Source organism: Heterodontus francisci, chromosome 5, assembly GCF_036365525.1.
Source record: "Heterodontus francisci isolate sHetFra1 chromosome 5, sHetFra1.hap1, whole genome shotgun sequence".
In the NCBI taxonomy this organism is placed as follows: Eukaryota; Metazoa; Chordata; class Chondrichthyes; order Heterodontiformes; family Heterodontidae; genus Heterodontus; species Heterodontus francisci.
In genome coordinates this window covers 163,776,142-163,797,050 of record NC_090375.1, presented here as the reverse complement: position 1 = coordinate 163,797,050, position 20,909 = coordinate 163,776,142, and the positions used below count along the sequence as shown (strand labels likewise).

The window sequence follows — 20,909 nt, the reverse complement described above, 5'->3', positions numbered from 1 at the left end:
TATGTAAACTCTCCTCATAATCATAATTTAGAGCTCTGGTGACTTTCTGGTAAATCTGCACTGCACTCCTTCCAAAGCCAATATATCCTTTTTGAAGTGCATTGCCCAGAACTGTACATGATACTCCAGATGTGGTCTTACCATGGCTTTGTACACAAAAACTTGTATTTATATAGCACTTTTACTGTAATTAAACCTCCCAAAGTGCTTTACAGGAGTATGAAGCAAAATTTGACACCGAGCCACCTAAGGCGATATTAGAGCAGGTAGCCCAAAGCTTGAGCAAAGAAGTAGGTTTTAAGGAACGACGTATAAATGAGGAAAGAGTTGGAGATGTTTAAAGAGAGAATTCCGGAGCTTTTGGGTCTCTGCAGCTGAAGGGAAGACCACCAATTATGGAACAATTAAAATTGGAGATCTTCAAAAGTCTAGAAATTGGTGAGTATAGATATCTTGGAGGGTTGTGGGGCTGGATGAGATTAGAGATAGGGAGGGGCAAGGCCTGGAGTGATTCGAAAACAAGGATGAGAATTTTAAAATTGATGTGTTGCTCGACCAGGGGCCATGTAGGTCAGTGAGCACAGGGGTGATGGGCGAATGCAAGTAAGGACAAGGGTAGCAGTGTTTTGGATGACCTCAAGTTTACAGAAGGTAGGATCTGGGAGATGAGCCAGGAGTGCATTGGACTAGCCAGTCTAGAGGTAACAAAGGCATGGATGAGGGTTTCAGCAAAGGCATGGATGAGTTGAGGCAGTGGGGTGGGGTGGGGGGGGGGGGAAATCGGGCAATGTTACGGAGATGGAAATAGGCAGCCTTAGCTGGTGTTAATGTGTCTCGAAATGCATGTGGGGGTCACATGTGACACCAAGCTTGTGCAAAGTCTAGTTCAGTCTCAGACAGTTGCCAAGGAGAGGGATGAATTCAGTAGGTAGGGAATGGAGTTTCTAGCAGGGGATGAAGACAATGACTTTGATCTTCCCAATATTTAATTGGAGGAAATTTCTGCTCATCCAGTACTGAGTATCAGACAAGCAGTCTGATAATTTAGCAACAGTGAAGGAATCAAGGGAGGTGGTAGTGAGATAGAGCTGAGTGTTGTCAACCTACATGTGAAAATTAACACTCTGTTTTCAGATGATGGTTCTGAGGGGCAGCATGTAGATGAGAAATAAGAGGGGCCAAGGATAGATCCTTGAGGAGACACCAGAGGTAATGGTGCAGCAGCAGGAAGAGAAGCCATTGCAAGTGATAGTCTGGCTGTGATTTGATAGATAAGAATGGAACCATGCAAGTGCGGTCCCACCCAGCTGGAAAACAGTGGAAAGGTGTTGGAGGAGGATGGTATGGTCAACTGTATCAAAGGGTGTAGACAGATTGAGAAGGATGAGGAGGGATTGTTCAGCTTTGTCACAGTTATGTAGGATATCATTTGTGACTTTGATCAGAACTGTTTCAGTACTATGGCAGAAACCTGATTGGAGGGATTCAAATATGACGTTCTGGGAAGATGGGAGCTGACAACATGTTCATTGCCTTTAGAGTGGAAAGGAGGTTTGGAGTTGTAGTGGTAGTTTGTAAGAATGCTGGGATCAAGGGTTGGTTTTTTTTTTAGGAAAGAGGTGATGACAGAAGATTTAAAGGAGCTAGGGACTGTACCTGAAGAGAGGGAACTGTTAACAATAGCAGCAAACAGGAACCAGGAAGTGAAGTTGGGTGGTCAGCAGTTCAGTGAGAATATGGTTGAGGGAGCAGAGGGGGGTCTCATGGACAAGATGAACTTCAAAAGTGCATGAGGGCAGATAGGAGAGAAACAAGGGAAAGATGCAATTCAGGGCTAGGGCAAGGGGAACGTTACAGGCAATTTGACCCAGTGGGCTAGTGGAACGGCAGGAAGCGGCAGAGGCAGCTGATCAGATGATCTCGATCTTAGTGGCAAAGAAGTTCATTATTCCTGGACTTCTTATTGGAGGTGAAGGTGGAGGAGACGGGAGAGGGGTTTAAGATTACGGTTTGCAGTAGAGAACAAGAGGCTGGGAGTAGCGAAATTTCCTTCCCTTTATATTCTAGCCATCTATTTATAAAGGCTAACGTTCCATTAGCAATTCAGATTTTTTTTTTGTACCTGATTACTACACGGATCCCCACATCTCTTTGGACTGCTGCTATTCCTAAATTTTTACCATTTAAGTAATACTAGGATCAATCTTTTTTCAGTACAGAATGGATGACTTAACTGTGTTGAAATTTATCTGCCATGGTTTTGACCATTCACTTATCTATCATTGTTTCTTTGTAATTTTATGCTCCCATTACACAATCTTTGTGTTATCAGAAAACTTGTATATATGGCTTTCCATTGTCTTATTTAAGTCAGTTATAAATTTCGTGAATAGTTGAGGCTCCAGCTCAGATCCTTGTGGGATACCACTAATAACTTTCTTCCAATTTGAGTGCGCACCCATTCTCTCTATTTTACGTCTTCTGCCACCTCATCAAATCAATCTCCTAAGCAGGCGGACAGTGGTATAGGGAACTGATTTTTTTTGTTGGAATATGATGATAGACTTTTTGGATAGAATGAAGTTGGGAAGAAAACTTAACTGGGGAAAGACTGTGGCACCAGTGTTAACTCAGAGGCACTTTTGGAGATCCGATATGAGTGGGAAACCTGGAGGTATGTTCAGTGTGTCTGTCAGGTGACATTTTAATGCAGTCAGCTGATTAGCATTTTACTTCTGAGTTTTTTAAAAATTTGTTTAATGGGTTGTGGGCATTGCTGGCTGGGCCAGCATTTGTTGCCCATCCCTAATTGCCCTTGAGAAGGTGGCAGTGAACTATCTTCCTGAACCCCTGCAGTCCTTGGGGTATAGGTACACCCACTGTGCTGTTAGGAAGGGAGTTCCAGGATTTTGACCCAGCAACAGTGAGTGAATGTTGATATACTTCCAAGTCAGGGTGGTGTGTGACTTGGAGGGGCAGTTTCAGATGGTGGTATTCCCACGCGTCTGCTGCCTTTGTCCTTCTTGGTGGAAGAGGTCGCGGGTTTGGAAGCAGCTGTCGAAGGAGGCATGGTGAGTTGCTGCAGTGCATCTTGTAGATGGCACACGCTGCTGCCATTGTCCATTGTTGGTGGAGGGAGTAAATGTTTATGTTGATGTATGGAGTGCCGATCAAGCGGGCTACTTTGTCCTGGATGGTGTCGAGCTTTCTGAGTGTTGTTGGAGCTGCACTTATCCAGACAAGTGGAGAGTATTCCATCATACTCCTGATTTGTACCTTGTAGATGGTGGACAGGCTTTGGGGAGTCAGGAGGTTGGTTACACACATCAGAATTCCCAACCTCTGACCTGCTCTTGTAGCCGTCATACTTGTGTGGCTGATCCAGTTCAGTTTCTGGTCAATGCTAACTCCCAGGGTGTTGATAGTTTGGGATTCAGTGATGGTAATGCTGTTGAATGTCAAGGGGAGATGTTTAGATTCTCTCTTGGTTGAGATGGTCATTGCTTGGCACTTGTGTGACTCGAAAGTTACTTGCCACTTATCAGCTCAAACCTGAGTGTTGTCCGGGTCTTGCTGCATTGATTGCGTGGCAGTGAGTCTAATAATGAGCCACATGACGTGACTCAACTCTGTATTTAAAGGCCCAATTCCAAATGGAATTTGGACAAGTTTGAAGTTGGAAGCAAGAGAATACTAAATGTGACAATGGATTCAAGATGCTCGAAGATTGCGCCCCACTTTGATGACAGTTCCCTTTATGTACTGCTGAGGGCTGTGAGGAGCTGGAGAGAGATAGCTTTTCGCCAGCGATCGGAGGAAGAAAGCTACTGCCACAAAGAAAGAGGTGACCCAGCGTTGTGCCATGCTTCTCGAACCAATGCAGGGTGTGCTTTGATAACCTAACCACATGAGGAAAGGTGAGTACAATTTCACATTCGCCTACATCTGCTTTATGTATCACTCCACTCCCCCTCACTCTGCCTTGTTAAGCCTACTCCATCACATCACTCCTCATCGCCATTTACCTTGCAAGCACACCCAGCCTTCTCTCACTATGCATTTACTCAAGTACCCACCTAATGCACTGCACCCATCAGATGAACGAATGCCATTACAGTCACTGATGCGTCTATTCTTTCCCTTGTTGCAGAGAGAGCCCCGAATACAAGGGGAGAGGGGGAGAACCGGAAGTGGTCCTCCACAGATTCCCAGTTAACAATTAGAGAAGAAGCACTGGAGTATAGTGGCGTTATGGTGACCCTGGCTGTCGGACATGAGACCTACCAGCTACCTGGTGACACGAATATCAGTGACCCACATGTCAGGCAATAGTTAGTCATGTTGACTTGATTTCAACAGCAAATGAAATATGATCATCTTTATTATGCTAATTTGTAACATTCTTACCTTGCTAGTATTAATTCATATCTTTCCTCTCCGTCAGGGCCTTTATGCGTACTGCAGGAGGTCATAGACCTTGTGCACGATGAGTCCTGAGAGCAACTGATTTCTTCTGAGGATGCATCATTACAGGACTCATGCTCACCATGCAATGGCTCTGACACTCGACCTTTGGGTTTTCACCTGGTGACTCCCACTTCACCAGTGAGCAAGAGCAAATAGTGGTGGCAGGGACAGTGGTGGAAAGTCTGTGTTGCTGGGCGCAGCCCTCTATGGGCTCTGCTCAGCTGGTCAAAAATGCTGTTTCCCAGCAGCTTTTGATGAAAAGGATAATCATTAAGGAGTAGCAGAGGATGTGCGATGGACAGACAGGCCTTCCAAGCACACTGCTCATGATTTCAGAGAGAATGGAGCAGCCCGCCTCAAGCTCGAGTGGGATAATGTTACAGAGCATCAGGACAACATCTTCTTGCATGGACAGCATGACCAATTCCATGCACCATCAAAAACAACAGTGAAATGAGTCCATGCATGCCTTGATATGGCCATTTACACTCTGTATGCCTACATGTCTGCTGCCTTATCTAGGATGACAGGTAACAGCCTTGACCTTAAAACACTGCACTGATCTGCACTAAAGTGCTCTCCAGCAGAGTGTTAGTAAAGAGGAACGCCTAGCCTATGAGAGGGATGATGGCAAATGGGCACTTGGAAGTGGGGTCTCCACTCAAAGTGCTTCAACTTTTCACTTCTTGTTCCCATTGACCCCTTCCAAGTCAGAACCCAACATGTTGCCTCATATCTTGATGGCTAATTATGCCCTATACAGGTGCAAGGGGAGCATTCTTTGGGGGGCCCTCATGGGCTCCAAAACCTAGAGGTCATCAGCCAAGGAATCGGAGAAACCTGCCTCTTCCTCTGCTAAAGCCACAAGGGTTGCACCACATAGGAGCAGTAGGTAGAGGAAGGATTTGCTGTATAAGGGTTGGCATATGGGTGTATGAGAAAATGTTGCATTGTGAAATTTGCACTCTTTCATAGAATCACAAATATTATTAGTTTACACCACTTTCCTCTCTTCGCCATTCTTGGGTGCTGGATGGTGTTACGATCAGGTTAGAAAGAGGTCTCGGGCTTCCTTTCAGCCTTCACCTGGTCTTACTGTAACCAGGTTTAATTTTAAACCAACCTTTTTTTAGCTCCCCCTTGGTGAATTCTTGTTCACTACTTTCCAATTATAAGGCAAAGAAATCAGCACAAACAGGCTTTGAGGCAATATCTGAAGAGTTGTTGTTACTGTCCTTCAAGCTCACTCTAGAGTCCTTGATTGTAGGTAGATCTTGCATTTTGTTGGGGCCCAGTATTCTTCTTAAACCTTGTTCACTGTGGAAGACTTTTCTCTCTTGGGGTTCATGTGGCTTCAGAGGCTTGTGAGAAAGCGATAGGAACAGACATGAGAGAGATCTTCTCAGTCCAGGAGCAAACAGCGTTCTGTCCAAACTGTTTGTACAAATTCAAAAAACTCTGGTTGCCCAGCAGGTTAGTCATGTGACTAGCTGCTTTGACATTGTTCGTTTGTATATTAGGCCATCTGAGCAATCAACCTGGAATGCGAGCTCACCCACCTTCAACGTTTGGTGAAATAGGTCCATTGTGGGTTGAATGTCAGGGAATGGCTGCTTTGTTCTTCCAAACACTGTGTGTTAATATGCAAATGTCCTTTCCAGCTACAGCTGATCTGTTTAACAAGTCCTTTCTTCACTCCAAATACAGTTTAAAATCAATGTTCATGACAAAATTAATGTGCCTCATTCTTGGCAGGTGGGGGCCTAGCATGACAAAGGCGAGTTGTCTTTTAACATGATTCATGATGCATAGGAAGACATGAATTGACAGGGACCAATGGGGAAATATACGAGGGGTGGCTGGTCACTTTGAGTCAGTGGCATTTTTGGTGGCAGGAAAGTGGTTGTCACATGTGGTTCAGACATCAGTCCACTCATGCAACCCAAGTGAACCTTGCATTGATAATTCAACAGTATGTGCAGCCGCTCTTGCACTGCCCTCATCACTTTCCTTCCCTAGGTGCTGGATGCTGGGTGACTTCGGATCTTTCTAGGCACCTGAAGCACATTTTAAGCATGCTGATGGTTTGTTCAATGACGCATCCGGAGGCCATGTGGCATTTATTATAGTGCACTTGGGCATCATTTGTCAGGTTACTGATGGGTATCATCAGCCAAGTTTGAAGTGGGTATCCCTTGTCAACAGCAATCACTCCTTAAGCATGCTTGCAGATCCAAAGACGTCAGAGAGCATGAGCTTCTGCAGGACAAATGCATCATGGCAGCTCCCCGAGAATCTGGTGCACACCTGCAGAAATATCTTGTTCTTGCTACACTCCAATTGTACATTGATGGAGTGGAAACCCATGCAGTTGACAAATACTCTTGGTTGTTCTGGGATTGCTTGGATTACCAGCTGTGTGCAGTTGATGACTCCATGCACTTGTGGGAAGCCCAATCGGGACACAAACCTGAGCACCCGCTCATTCTGACTGGTATCGTCACAGGCAAAGTTTACATAATTGCCTGCCGTGGCAAACAACTGATCAATCACCTGTCTTATGCATTGTTTATGGCAGAGCCCTGGAAGGATCCAGAGGCAAAAATGTCAAGTGTGTGGTCACTTTGCTAGCCACTGGTAATGTGTGGCCACCAGGTCCAGCAGGGAGCAAGTTTTCTTCTAGGAGGCTGCAGCTGTCTGTTTTTCAATATGTCAAGGAAAGTCATCCTCTGCCTATATACCCTGTGTCACGGGTAGTGCTTCCTGTGAGCTGCTCCCCGTCTCTTCTCTCCAGCTGCAGGTCTCTCAACAGCAGGCTGCTGGTGCTGATCATATTTCTCCTCATCTCTAGTCCAATCTGAGATAGCCAAGGCGCTATCCACTTATGATTCAGAAAATCTCCAAAGTATAGAAAATAATCTAAAAGTAAGCAAAAGTACTTGGAACAATCCATTTCCCACTAGTTGGTTAGAAAGCAGCTCTAAGTACTAAGTGCCATCAGGTGAGGAAGGGGTTGCAGACTCCTCTCTCAGCCTTTTCCTGGTTTGGCCGTAACAGGATTTAACTTTTAAAACACAGCATTTTTAGCTTCCCCTCAGTGAGTCCTTGCTCACTGCTCTCTAATTGTAATTGAAAAGAAATCAATCAGACAGGTTTTCTCAGATTTAAACAAGAAAGGTGTAAGTTTATTAACCTTAAAACTCTGATTCAGTTAAAACTACTAAAAAATAAGCGACACAACCATGCTATCATGCATACGTGATAAACACGCAAGCAAATAGAGACAGAGGAGGAGACAGAATTAAAGGGGAAAGGTTTGAAGTAATAGATGGTGTTCAGTTACTGGTTTTGGGTTGGATGTAAAGTCTTTGATTGAAGTTAATTCTTGCAGTTCTCGTTGGGTCCCAGTGCACACTTTCAAACTTGTTTCACTGGCCTCCTGTCTTGAGGCTTAAGTTACTTGCGTGAGTATCTGGAACTTTGTGTGTGAGAGAGAGAGACAGAGAGAGGGAGTGCTTGCTTGCTTGAAGTTCAATTTCAGGGGGTGGGGGGGGGTGGTGGTGGAGATGGTGGAATGCTGACTCTTACACACTCAATGACTCTCAATGTCTTTTGATCATCACTATTGACAAAACCCATCTGGCTAATTGAATCCGGGGGTACTCCCATTGTCTCTCCATGCCACTGTCTTTTCGAATACAAATGTGCAGCCATGTTTTCAGCCACTGTTCTGTGGTCTTTTTAAACACGTTATTTCAATGTCCAGTAAACTTTTGATAATGTTCCATATGATGAAATTAATATGTCTCATTTTAGCAGGTGTGGTTTCCATCACAGCATTTATTGCAGTATTTCCGTGAATTTGTTTTAGCTGTCTCAAATGTCATTCTTGGCTTGCTTTCGATATCGTATTTCAAAAACCCCAGAAAACCTGTGGATGCAACATTAAACTTAAAACTGTGGTGAACTAATGCTCCAATTGAACGATTGCCATATGTTGATAGGCAACACGACTTTCCCAAGTGACGCAGCAAGCCTAATGCATTTGAGTTAACCGTGAAAGGAAGTCAGTGGGTTGGAGTTGGCTTCCAGATTTTTGCCGAATTTAATGCCCCCAACCTCAACCAAACCCATGTGCTCCTCCAGATTAAAATTCCCCTCTTTGCGTAATATGGTTGAACAATAAAGGAGGTTGAAAGTAACCAATTAGAAAAGAGTACAAAGAGCCTAAAGTTCCATGGACATTTTCTGGGTATCTCATCTTAATTCTGACATGAGACTGTTGAAAATTTCCTTTTTTTTTAGTTATGTATTACTTTATTCAACCAAGAGTTTGTATGGTTTGGTCACCAATAAACTTGATCTAACTGATGACACAGCTGAAAGTCTGAAGAAGATTTGAAACTGATTAAATCACCGTTTTCAAAGTCTGAGGTGTCCAAACTGCAGTTACTGGGCCAATTGGGCTTCAAGTCCTGATGACCCATCCCACAAAAGTTCATGTTACTCAGTTCTATTTCCACTTATAAGGGATGATTGAGCAATCACAGGGAGCGCATCTTGAGAACATTATGTGTCTGCAGCCTGTGATTTTTCATCTATTAAAATGAGTGGATAGAAAATCACAGACTGCATACCCTCAATCATCTGAGATGGGTCCCTTGCGAGCTGCCCTCCCTGCTGGGCTCACTGGATCATGGAATGACCCGTGTATCTTGCTTGTTTGCACTGTTTGAATTTCATGGGCATGGAGTTTTGGAAAGAGCTGTTCTTGGCATTGTTGCCCCGGAATGTCCTTAACTAGATTACTCAGATCTATTACAAAATGCAGCTTGGAAAAAAATGCAAAGAAGTGGGAAGTGTATTACATAGTAATGAGAAAAAGGACAAAATTACAACTTTTTTATTTAAGAAAAAACTAACAAAAAAAAAAATCACAGCCTCCTTCAGCCCACATATGAATTACTCTCTGTAAGTCTTCTTCAGGACTTGATCAACATGGTGCATACGTAGCATGCTGTGGTTACATCTAGTGGCCAAACTATAGTGAAGAGTGGACTTGGGGCTTAAACTCACAATCACCTACTTGGAAACTAGCCCCCCCCCCATCCCCTCCCCCCACATTGCTTGAGTTGCTGATTCCCTGAATTTTTTTTTATTGCAAAGTTCAAAGTCCCTTTTCTGAGTTCCTTTTGCTTCAAAAATGTCTCCAAGTTGTTTGCTTTTGGATGGGATTAAGTGAGCAATGTATTAGGCCACAGATGTCTCCTCAGCCACTGCTAAGGTACAACTGCTGGGGTACAGAAAATAATCAAAAAGTCTAATGGAATGCTGGCCTTAATATCTCGAGGAACAGAATACTAGGAGGTAGAATTCATGCTTCAGCTATTCAAAGCCCTAGGTGGGCCACACCTGTAGTAATGTGAGCAGTTCTGGGCACCACACCTTAGGAAGGATATATTGGTCTTAAAGGGAGTGCAGTGCAGCTTTAACAGAATGGTGAATGGACTCCAAGGGTTAAGCTACAAGGAGTGGTTAAACAAACTAGGTTGTATTCCCTGTAATTTCAAACATTTGATCAAAGATTTGATCGAAGTTTTCAAGATATTAAGGGGAGCAGGTAGGGTAGATTGGGAGAAACGATTTCCACTAGTTGGGGAGTCTAGGATGAGGGGGCATAGTCAAAAAATTAGAGCTAGACCTTTCAGCAGGGAAATTAGGAAACACTTCTACATGCAAAGGGTGGTAAAAGTTTGGATTTTTTTTCTACAAACGGCAATTAAATCTAGATCAGTTCATTTTAATACTGAGATTGATAGATTTTTGTTCGCCAGAGTTATTCGGGATATGGGACAAAGACGGGCAAATGGAGTTAGGTCACACATCAGCCATGGTCTCATTGAATGGCGGAATAGTCTCGAGGAGCTTAATGGCCTACTTCTGTTTCTATGCTGCACCATATCAGACATCAGTGATTTGCTGCCCGGGATAGAATATTTCTCCATCAATTCCCACCCCATTATTATAATAGCACAGGCAGAACACCCAGCTACTAATCTGAACTCAAGTGGTCGTTGAAAGTGAGCACCACTTATTGAATATCATGCTTTTTGAACAGTTTATGACATCTAAACTGGAGCAACTTTGCTGAACGTGTCTCTTATACAATGAGGTACTTACGATATTTATCTTCTCCACCATTTGAGGCAAAGTTGCAACCAATGTCAAACTTTGAGGTTCTAGGTTTATTTCAATTTACAAAGATAAAGTTAATGTCCGAAGAAATACAACTGATTTGAAGTGAGGCCCCCAAATGGTTGGACATAATGGCTATGAAAGTAAGATTTACTTACCCATATGGTCTGTGTATTGTCTGCCTGGCATACAAGAGGACAATGGTACAAATCAGTCCCCATTACCACTGTTGGTTATATTATTATGATATCAAAATGTGCTGAAAACATTTGGAAGACTAACTATTTCAGAACAATTGGAAGAATAAGCTAATACATTTGTTTATGCAGATAATTGTATCACTTAAGCTATTGCATATAGCTCTTAATTAGACTGCTGTTTTAGTTTTTCCTCAGCCATTACCTAGAAAAGAACTTTATTTAACCTATTTGAATTTTCTTTACATAGAGTATGTATTTCATTTTGAATTAAAGTTGCTTGCAGTGTAAGCATTTTTAAGAATGCATTGAACTGTTATTTTAAAGAGAAAATATACTTTTTATTGAATTACATAGACTGTTTTAAATATGATTTGGCTCTATTTGCAATTTCCAATGTAGTTCAATTTGCTCAAATATTTTCACTTAAGATCTGAAATGATGGCCAGTTCTTAAAGAATATTTCACAAATTAACAACACAGTTTCAGTTTCTGACACCCAAATTTGGATTTGAATAAATCAAAATATTACTTATATAATGGTGTTTAATGCACACATTGAATCAATGAGAAGGACTGTCCAGAGGCAGCGGAGCTGGGTGTCTGATTTCCTCATAAGAGAATTCTTTCTTCAGACAAAGCAGTGAGTTGACTTGCAATACCAGAAAATTACAGGATGTAGTGCAAGTGAGGCAAACAGAAAATGAAAAATACCAATCTGGCAAATTACATCTACCACCGAGACCTTGAGGAGCATGCATTTAACACTAATTAGACCACAAGAAGCTTGGAAGGGCAGGGAAATCTATCCATTCAATGCATTACACTAAAGCCATTTATAATGTCACTTCCTTCCAATTATCACCTTGGGAACCTTACAATAAGGCATAGAAACTGATAATGCATAGCTCCGTAGGAATGAGCTGATTGCCTGAAAATGCAAGGTCAGCTCAGTTGAATGCTTTCCTTGTGCTTTGGGCACATCGCTTATGATGCACCAGGAGCACCATTGGAGCCAGATCTTTGGATGACAACAGCCAGTCAAGGGCTCGAGACTAGATTTTCTGGTGTGCAGAGAGGAATAAATAAGTACCTGAGAAAACTATAGCAGCAGGACAATGGGCAGGGGATTTTCTTTTAATAAGTGGCCCTTCAGTGTCCATTCCAAATACTGTTCATGTGTTTCAGTTGCTTTATGAGGCAAGTTCCAGGCCTCATGCCTCTGCAACTAATAGTCTGGAAACTGGGTTTCCAATATGCTTCAGCTACCTTACAGTTTTACTAGCTGGATGGAATCATAGAAATCATAGAAAACAACACAGAACGAGGCCATTGGCCCATCGTGTCCGTGCTGGTGGACAGAGCTGCCCAGCCTAATCCCACCTTCCTGCACTAGGTCCATAGCCCTGCAGGTCACGGCTCTTCAAGTAAACATCCAAGCACTTTTTAAATGTGGTGAGAGTTTCTGCCTCTACACCCTTTCATGAAGTGAGATCCAGCTCCCTGCCACCCTCTGGGTAAAAAAATGTTTCCTCATCTCCCATCTGATCCTTCTACAAATTACTTTATATCTATGGTCCCTGCTTTTTTTATTCCTCTGCTAAGGTAAATAGGTCATCCCTCATAATTTTATATACCTTAATTAAGTCACCCTCAGCTTCCAAGGAAAACAAGCCTGGCCTATCCAATCTTTCCTTGTAGCTAAAATGTTCCAATCCTGGCAACATTCTTGTAAATCTCCCCAGCACCCTCTCCAGCGGAATCACATCTTTCCTGTAATGTGTTGACTAGAACTGTACACAGAACTCAAGCTGTGGTCTAACTAGTGTTGTATACAGTTCTAGCATAACCTCGCTGCTTTTATATTCTATGCCTTGGCTAATAAAGGAAAGCATGCCACAGACCTTCTTAACCATCTTATTGACCAGTCACGCTACCTTTAAGGATCTGTGGACATACACTCCAAGGTCCCTCTGTTTCTCCACAATATTCAGTATCCTCCCATTTATTGGGTATTCCCTTGCCTTGTTGCATCGTTCAAAATATATTTTTTTGGCACTTCTCCGGATTGAATTCCATTTACCACTTTTCTGTCCAACTGACCAAACCATCTATCAGTTCCTGCAGTCTAAAGCTTTCATCCTCGCTCTCAACCGGATGGCATTCTTCTATGCAAAAAAGATGATGGACATGCAGCAAACAATCCATTTGGGTGGGGGTCTTCTCTTGGTGCACCTTGGCTGGTTGTGAGCCCCAATCCTTGAGAGACAGGTTCTACCACAAGTGCTGCATCTGAAGCTGCCAAGTGACGCTGTGAGTTGTTTTTGACATTGGTGCCTGTTGCCAAGCTGCTCTAGCCACTGGTAATCATGGTAGAGCACACCAGTCCACAGGATGTGTCACCCTTTTCCCTCTTTCACCAGCTAATGACTTACAAGTGTGATAGTCAACATTTTAGGCCTTCAAGGATGCTTGAAAGCATGACATGAAGTGGAGCTTTGGGTGCCCCACTGGTCATCTGGCCCCGGCTACCTCACCATACAGAAGTTCCTTGGGTATGCGATCGTCTTCCATCCTGCAGACGTGTCTGAGCCACTGAAACCGCCTCTATTTGATTAGTGCCAACACACTTGGGAGCTCTTCCCTTGAGGGGACTGCCGCATTTGTGATTTTGTCCTGTCAGGATATACCCTTAATGCACCACAGACAGTGGAGATGGAAATTATTGAGTTTCTTTTCCTGGTATTTGTAAGTTGCCCATGTTGCACAGCCATACAGCAATGTGCTGAGGACACAGGCCTTATAAACCATCACCTTGGTCCTAAGGGTCAGATTGGTGTCCCATACACATCTCGCAAGTCGGCCAGAGGTGATAGCTTCTCAACCCATGGCCAATTTTTGTATCATCTGCAAACTTCTTTATGAAGCCCCCTAAATTTCAGTCTAAATCATTAATATAAACTACAAAAAGCAAGGGATTGAGTACTGAGCCCTACAGGAACCCACTGGTAACAACCTCCAGTCGCAAAAACACCCATCAATCATTACCCTTAGCTTCCTGCCACTAAGCCAATTTTGAATCCAGTTTGCTACTTTCCCTTGGATCCCAAGGGCATTTACCTTTATGATCATCCTGTCTTTATTTATTTATTTATTTATTTATTTAGAGATACAGCACTGAAACAGGCCCTTCAGCCCAACGAGTCTGTGCCGATCATCAACCACCCATTTATACTAATCCTACATTAATCCCATTACCCTCTCACATCCCCACCTATTCCCCTACCACCTACCTATACTAGGGGCAATTTATAATGGCCAATTTACCTATCAACCTGCAAGTCTTTGGCTGTGGGAGGAAACCGGAGCACCCGGCGAAAACCCACGCGGTCACGGGGAGACCTTGCAAACCCCGCACAGGCAGTACCCAGAATCGACCCCAGGTCGCTGGAGCTGTGAGGCCGCAGTGCTAACCACTGCGCCACTGTGCCGCCCTGTGTCTTGTGGGACCTCGTCAAAAGCCTTGCTAAAATCCATGTAAACCACATCCACTGCACTGCCCTCATCAACCCTACTTGTCACTTTAACAAAAAATTCAATCAATTTATTCAGTAATGACCTTCCCTTAACAAATCCATGCTGACTTTCCTTGATTATGCCTTTCTAAATGAAGGTGTATATTGTCTCAGAATTGATTGCAATAATTTGCCCACAACCGAAGTTAAGCTGACTGGCCTTTAATTACTTGGATTATCCCTTCCTCCCTTTTTAAACAACTGTACAACATTGGCAGTCCTCCAATCCTCTAATACCACTCCCGTAGCCAGGGAGGATTGAAATATGATGGCCAGAGCTTCCACAATTTCCTCCCCTGCTTTTAAAAACCTGGGATATATTTTATCCGGGCCTGAAGATTTATCTACTTTCAAAGACGTCAAACCCTTTAATCATTCCTTTAATTATCCCATCCAATATTTCACACACTTACACCTTAACAATGACATCATCATCGGCCCCCTCTTTTGTGAAGACAGCCACAAAGTATTCATTCAGAAACTTACCCACATCCTTCTCCTCCACACATAGGTTATCTTTCTGATCCCTAATAGGTCCCACACTTTCTTTACTTATCCTCTTGCTCTTTATGTACTTAGAAAAGACCTGTGGATTTTCCTTGATTTTACTTGCCAGTATTTTTCCATGCCCTCTCATTCCTTTCCTAATTTCCCTTTCAATTTCACCCCGATACTTTTTGTACTCTTCTAGGCTTTCTGCAGTATTAAGTTCTCGGTGTCTGATGCAAGCTTCCCTTTTTTGCTTTATCTTGCTCTCTATGCACCTTGTCATCTAGGAGGTTCCAGATTTGGCTATCTCATATTTACCCTGAACCCCTTGAATCTCATCTTGAATCCATTCTATTGCTCTGATACCGATTTACCTTCAAGTAGCTGTCTGCAGTCCACTTTTGTTAAATCACTTCCCAATCTCGTAAAGTTGGTCTTCCCCCAATTTAGAACCTTTACTCCTATTTTATCTTTGTCCTTTTCCATACCACTTCTAAATTTAACTGAATTATGATTGCTACCACAAAAGTGTTTTCCCACTGATACTCCTTCCACCTGCCCAGCTTTATTCCCTAAAACTAAATCCCTCAGACAGGTTGGAGGTCTATAGTACACTCCCAGTCGTGTGATTGTTCGTTCTTTGTTCCTTACTTCATCCATATAGCCTCATTTGATGATCCCTCTAACATGTCTCTTCTAAAGGCTGTAATGTTTTCTTTAATCCATATTGCCACCCCACCTCCCTTTTTATCCCCCTCTCTATCGCATCTGAAAACCTGCAACCAGGAACGTTAAACTGCCATTCCTGCCCCTCTCTTAGCCATATTTCAGTAATAATTGAACAAAAACATACTTCCACATGTCAACCTGTGCCCTCAGCTCATCTGCCTCATTCACTGTATTCCTTGCATTTAGGTGTATACCATTAAGCATAACCGGACACATTTTTTGTCTATTTTCCAACCTTTGTTTGCCCTGCCTGCTAACCTTTTTTGCTAATTTTCTGCCTTCCATTTCCAGCTCTACTTTTCTCCCATCTGAATCTGTGCTCAATTTCCCAACCCCCTGCCTAGCTATTTTAAACCCTCCCCAACAGCATTAGCAAACCTGCCCGCCAGGATATTCATCCCGGCCCTGTTGAGGTGCAACCCGTCCAGCTAATTCGGATCTTATCTTCCCCAGAACCAGTCCCAATGCCCCAAGAATCTAAAGTCCTCCCTCCTGCACCATCTCTCCTGCCACACATTCATCTGCTCTATCATACTATTTCTGCACTCACTAGTGCCTTTCAGGTCCTGCTTCTTAATTTCTTTCCTAATTCCTTAAAATCTGCATGCAGAACCTCAAACCCTTTTCTGTCTATGTCATTGGTACTGTTATGTACCATGACCTCTGGCTGCTCACCCTCCTCCTCCAGAATGTTCTGCAGTTGCTCGGTGCTATCCTTGACCCTGGCACCAGGGAGGCAACATACCATCCTGGAATCATGTCTGCTACCACAGAAACGCCTGTCCGCTCCCCTAACTATGGAATCCCCTATAACTATTGCTCTATTCTCCTTTCTTCTCCCTCCCTGTACAGCTGAGCCACTCATTGTGCAATGGTCTTGGCTCTGGCTGCACTCCCCGGAGGAACCCTCTACCCCATCAGTATTCAGAATCAAATACTGGTCAAAGAGCAAGTTGCTCTCAGGAGTCTTTTGAACTTCCAGCTTTTTGTGTGTTTGAAACGGACATAAGCCAGATCTAAAGCGGAATTTTCCTTTTTGAAGGGGCAATTGATCCAAACCTGGATATCATCTGAATCTGGCAAAAATTTGTAATTCAACAACTTTTCCATTGCTTACAAATGTTGTTTTAGTTAGACATTCAATTCTCAAGTGGTCTTTGGCGCCTTATACAATATTTAGTTAATAAGATTCAATTTCATGTTGCTAAATAAGTCCAATAATAATTCTGGGACAGATTCAACAACAACAGATAACCCTGTCCGGCTTATTGTCCAGCAAGGGACATCTCTTGCAGGGAGTGCTGCTTGAAAATTAAGGGGCCTGCAATGCCTGATTTTTAGTCTATTAAATTAAGTGGGTAAAAAAAAAATTGGTCACTGTGGATTCATGATTTCTTGACCAGTGCTTGCTCTGAGCAAGTGTCACGCTGGGTGTGCCCAATCCATGAATCAGCCCTTCTCCGTGCAAAATTTGAGCATCCTTAGTTACTCCTAAATCAAGAACATGTCTTTCAAAGTAGTGGATTTCAAATTTATTGGTGCATTGAGTTCTCCCTGTGAACACTATGACCCTGCTGGGAATCCGCTTTTATAGTATCAGCTGCACAAAGGAAAATAGTGTTATTGCAGAAAATTCCCTTTATTTATTGCTAGTAAATCAAAAGCTACAGAAACCTAATGGCCTCTCAGCCCCCTTCCTTTAAGGTACAGGTAACACTTTTCTTTAATGCATCTGTAGACACACAATGTAAAATTAGTAGGTTTTTCGCCGGGTGCTCCGGTTTCCTCCCACATCCAAAGACTTGCAGGTGATAGGTAAATTGGCTGTTGTAAATTGCCCCTAGTGTAGGGAGGTGATTGGGAATATGGGATTACTGTAGGGTTAGTATAAATGGGCGGTTGTTGGTCGGCACAGACTCGGTGGGCCGAAGGGCCTGTTTCAGTGCTGTATCTCTAAATAAAAAAAAAAGTACAAAAGTGCATTTGTCACCTTGTTACTTTAGAAGGGACCTTCCTCTGTATAAGTTAGCAATGTAGTACAGCTATACTGGCCTGTATGGAACTGAAAGTTAAGGCCACCTGTGTTCAGTACAAAGGTGCTGGAATGGACCTAAATTCTAAGACCAGCAGCTGTTTACCTTGGCCATCAGCAGCATCCATCGTTTAGTGGCACCAGGCAAAGGCCAAGGGAAGGTTGGGTGCCTGTGACTATGTTACATTGCTTTGTGTCCTTTACATGCTTGTCAGAGGCCACTCTAAAACAAACTGGATGTTATTGGGCTAAATTCCAGTAGAGCTATTTGGAATTGAGCTGAATGATGTGCTGGCTTCTGTCTGCAAGCAAGTCTATGTTAATGTATAAAAAGAATACTGTCTCTTCAGTTGATTTTATATGAATATTCAAGCTGATCTTCTCACTAATCTACTTTTTATTCCTGTTCACTGTCTTTCTTTCATGCATTTTATGTAAATGTATACAAACATTCCTTGTTTTTTCTAATGTCTTTTTGGCTTTAGTAGAGATTTTCAATGCAGTTTGAAATAAAAAGGTTTCACAATTACATCGCTAGTCAATGTTCCCATCTGTGAGTAACACTGTCTTTCAAATATAATCGCTGGCCCTTTATAAAGCTGTTAATCATTCTCAAAGCCAATAGATTTTTCTCACCCCTGTTACCATTAGATCCCCCAAAAGGCAAGAGTTATATAATGTTTATATGCTACTGATATTATTTTATGATCTAAATTTGAATATCAGGAAAAAGAAAGATTTGAAAAACCAACAAAATATAAACATTCGAAATGTAAAATCACTGATTCTTATTGGAACAGTGGCAACTTTGGGAGCAGGTTGATATCCTGCCCACTTGACCGCAGTTGGTTTGAAGCCCATGTAATGAAAAAGTAGAGGGAATTCACTCCTAAATTCAATTGAAAGATTAGAATGCAGTGCTGACGGGATTTGGCAACTGAATCAATTATTCTAAAGTTGTATTTGTGCCAAGCAACAAATTTTTGATGCACACAGATATCTAACTCTTTGCTATTCAATACAGTTGTCTGTAATTTCTGTTTCTGTCCTTTCTGTACCTTCCTCCTCTGCACTTTCTTATGTGTTTGATTCTCACAGGGGACGTGGATTACTACTGGCTGGACCATGCGTCTTGGCATAGCAGTGAGGCGTCCCCAATGTCTTTGGTGAGACATGTGGAGCCTTAACATTCAGTTTCCTTTTCATTTCACTTTCCTTTGTTTTATTTATGCCTTTGCATGTTTCTTTTCTTTTTTTTTATCCCACGCCTGTAGGGAACAGTCAAAGGGGAAAAAGAAAAACTAGTGAGCAGGCAGTATTGTCGGACTCTAACGCCTTGTCTGAGAGGCAAAAGAAAATGGTGCGATTTGGCGGCCACTCATTGGAAGAGGACTTGGAATGGTCTGAGCCTCAGATTAAAGACTCTGGGGTAGATACGTGCAGTAGCACAACACTAAACGAGGAACATAGCCATAGCGAGAAGGTACTAAGTCTGTATAGCCTGCATTCTACCTGCTCATTTGGTCTTCGTTTGCTCTCTGTCACTCAATGTAAAAGGACAGGGTCTTTCTAGAGATAAATGCACATTTATAAAGGTGCTTTATTGTTTGCTGTCCAGCAGCAAAACTAAATATTTTTTTTTCAAGACGCATAGGAATGTTCAGTTGTACAATTGCATGATAGACTTTTAGAAACATTTTGTGTTGTTGTTCTTCAGTGATACCTATGTTGTTGGAACTTCTCAAATTGATTTTGCTAAATAACTATTGACGTAAAGTCTCCCCTTAAGATGATATTTTTAAAATCAGACTGAGAGGAAAGTTGGATCTGTTTTGCCACAGAACTGTGTTTTTCTTTTTTCCCTTCCACTGTCATGTATGTGAACTTATTTTGGTGCAGTGGCATTTTGGTAGGTGTTGTATTAGAACTGTTTTTGCTGTCTGCTTTGGTACTTGTTGCTTAAAGTTAGTGATCATGGTAGCTGGTGTTGGTGATGGTTTCTGAAATGGGAATTGGGTGATATTACTGAGCAGTCTTGCGCTTGTCTGCTTATTTCTCTGCATGCAGCATGAATTGAAGCAATGATCTCCTGTAATTACACAAACTTTTCGAATGATAAAAATGTGCCACAATGGAAATACCCTCTTCCGGGTCATTGAAGTGGCCCCAATGTTAAAAATAATCCTGTTGAACCGTATAATTTCCAAATTAAACTGATTCTAATTGGAAACCAAAACATAAATATTTGTGTAATTGCAATTTTGTTTTTTTTCAAATGGGGAAAGTGAATCTTAATTGATAAAACACTGTGGCACAGATGGAAGTTTAGGTATTAAAGACCTATGTGTTATTGCTTTGACCTCATAGCATCCGGTGACATGGCAACCATCCAAAGATGGAGAGCGACTAATTGGTCGGATATTGTTAAATAAACGACTAAAAGATGGTAGTGTGCCTAGAGATTCTGGAGCGCTGCTGGGTCTGAAGGTGAGTAATTATTTATTACATGTGGCTACTTATAACTCTTAATATATTCTTTGCTGTGATAGTCAAATTATATTTTATTCAAAGATGTTATAGAATACCTGAAAGCTTAGTACATTATAGTCTTTATGCACAGAAAATGTATTTTTCTTACCGTTCAACATACGTAAAAATATATTCTGTTGTGTTTAATTGATGAAGCATTTCCTAAATCTTACCTCAAATGCACAGCTGTTGTTTGACTGGTGAATGGTTCAGCTCTACTTTCATTTTGAAGCTGCTGTAATATACAGTTGCCCTACTAAAAATGTGCTGTGTTAGGTTTCTGCCTTTTTGAAAGAATCATCTGTTAGGCCCTAATTTGAGCAAACAAATTACTTCATATGTTCTAGTAATTAACTGTGCTCAACTGAGAAGTCTTGTTCTTAACAAAGCCCTTTATTTTTCACATTGTTTTTGAATATCAAATGAACTCTTTTTTTCCCTTATTTTAAAATGACCAATGAAAAATAAAATCTCCTTATAAAACCACACCTGGAAGAACTTAAAACACAACCATATCGAAGAACATACAAAAGAAATGTATCCTTTCGAAAAATAGAGTCAAAATATTTGGTTGCACTGATTTCTGCTGGAGGTATTCCATGTGCAATCAAACCTTGTAATTCAGGTGTGGGTGGCACCTAAACATATATTAAATGCCTTACATTTGAGATAGATTGGGAACTTCTCAAATTATCC

General features: G+C 42.1%; 1 protein-coding gene across 1 annotated transcript in view; it reads left to right on the top strand.

Annotated features, from left to right (window-relative positions):
• The window catches only part of rims2a (regulating synaptic membrane exocytosis 2a), a 749,410-nt gene that overhangs the window by 130,766 nt on the left and 597,735 nt on the right, over positions 1-20,909 (top strand). Inside the window, exons 3-4 of the mRNA XM_068032308.1 lie at positions 18,783-18,850; positions 20,052-20,171. Coding sequence (XP_067888409.1) covers positions 18,783-18,850; positions 20,052-20,171 — 188 coding nt within the window. The remainder of the gene's footprint in view (positions 1-18,782; positions 18,851-20,051; positions 20,172-20,909) is intronic.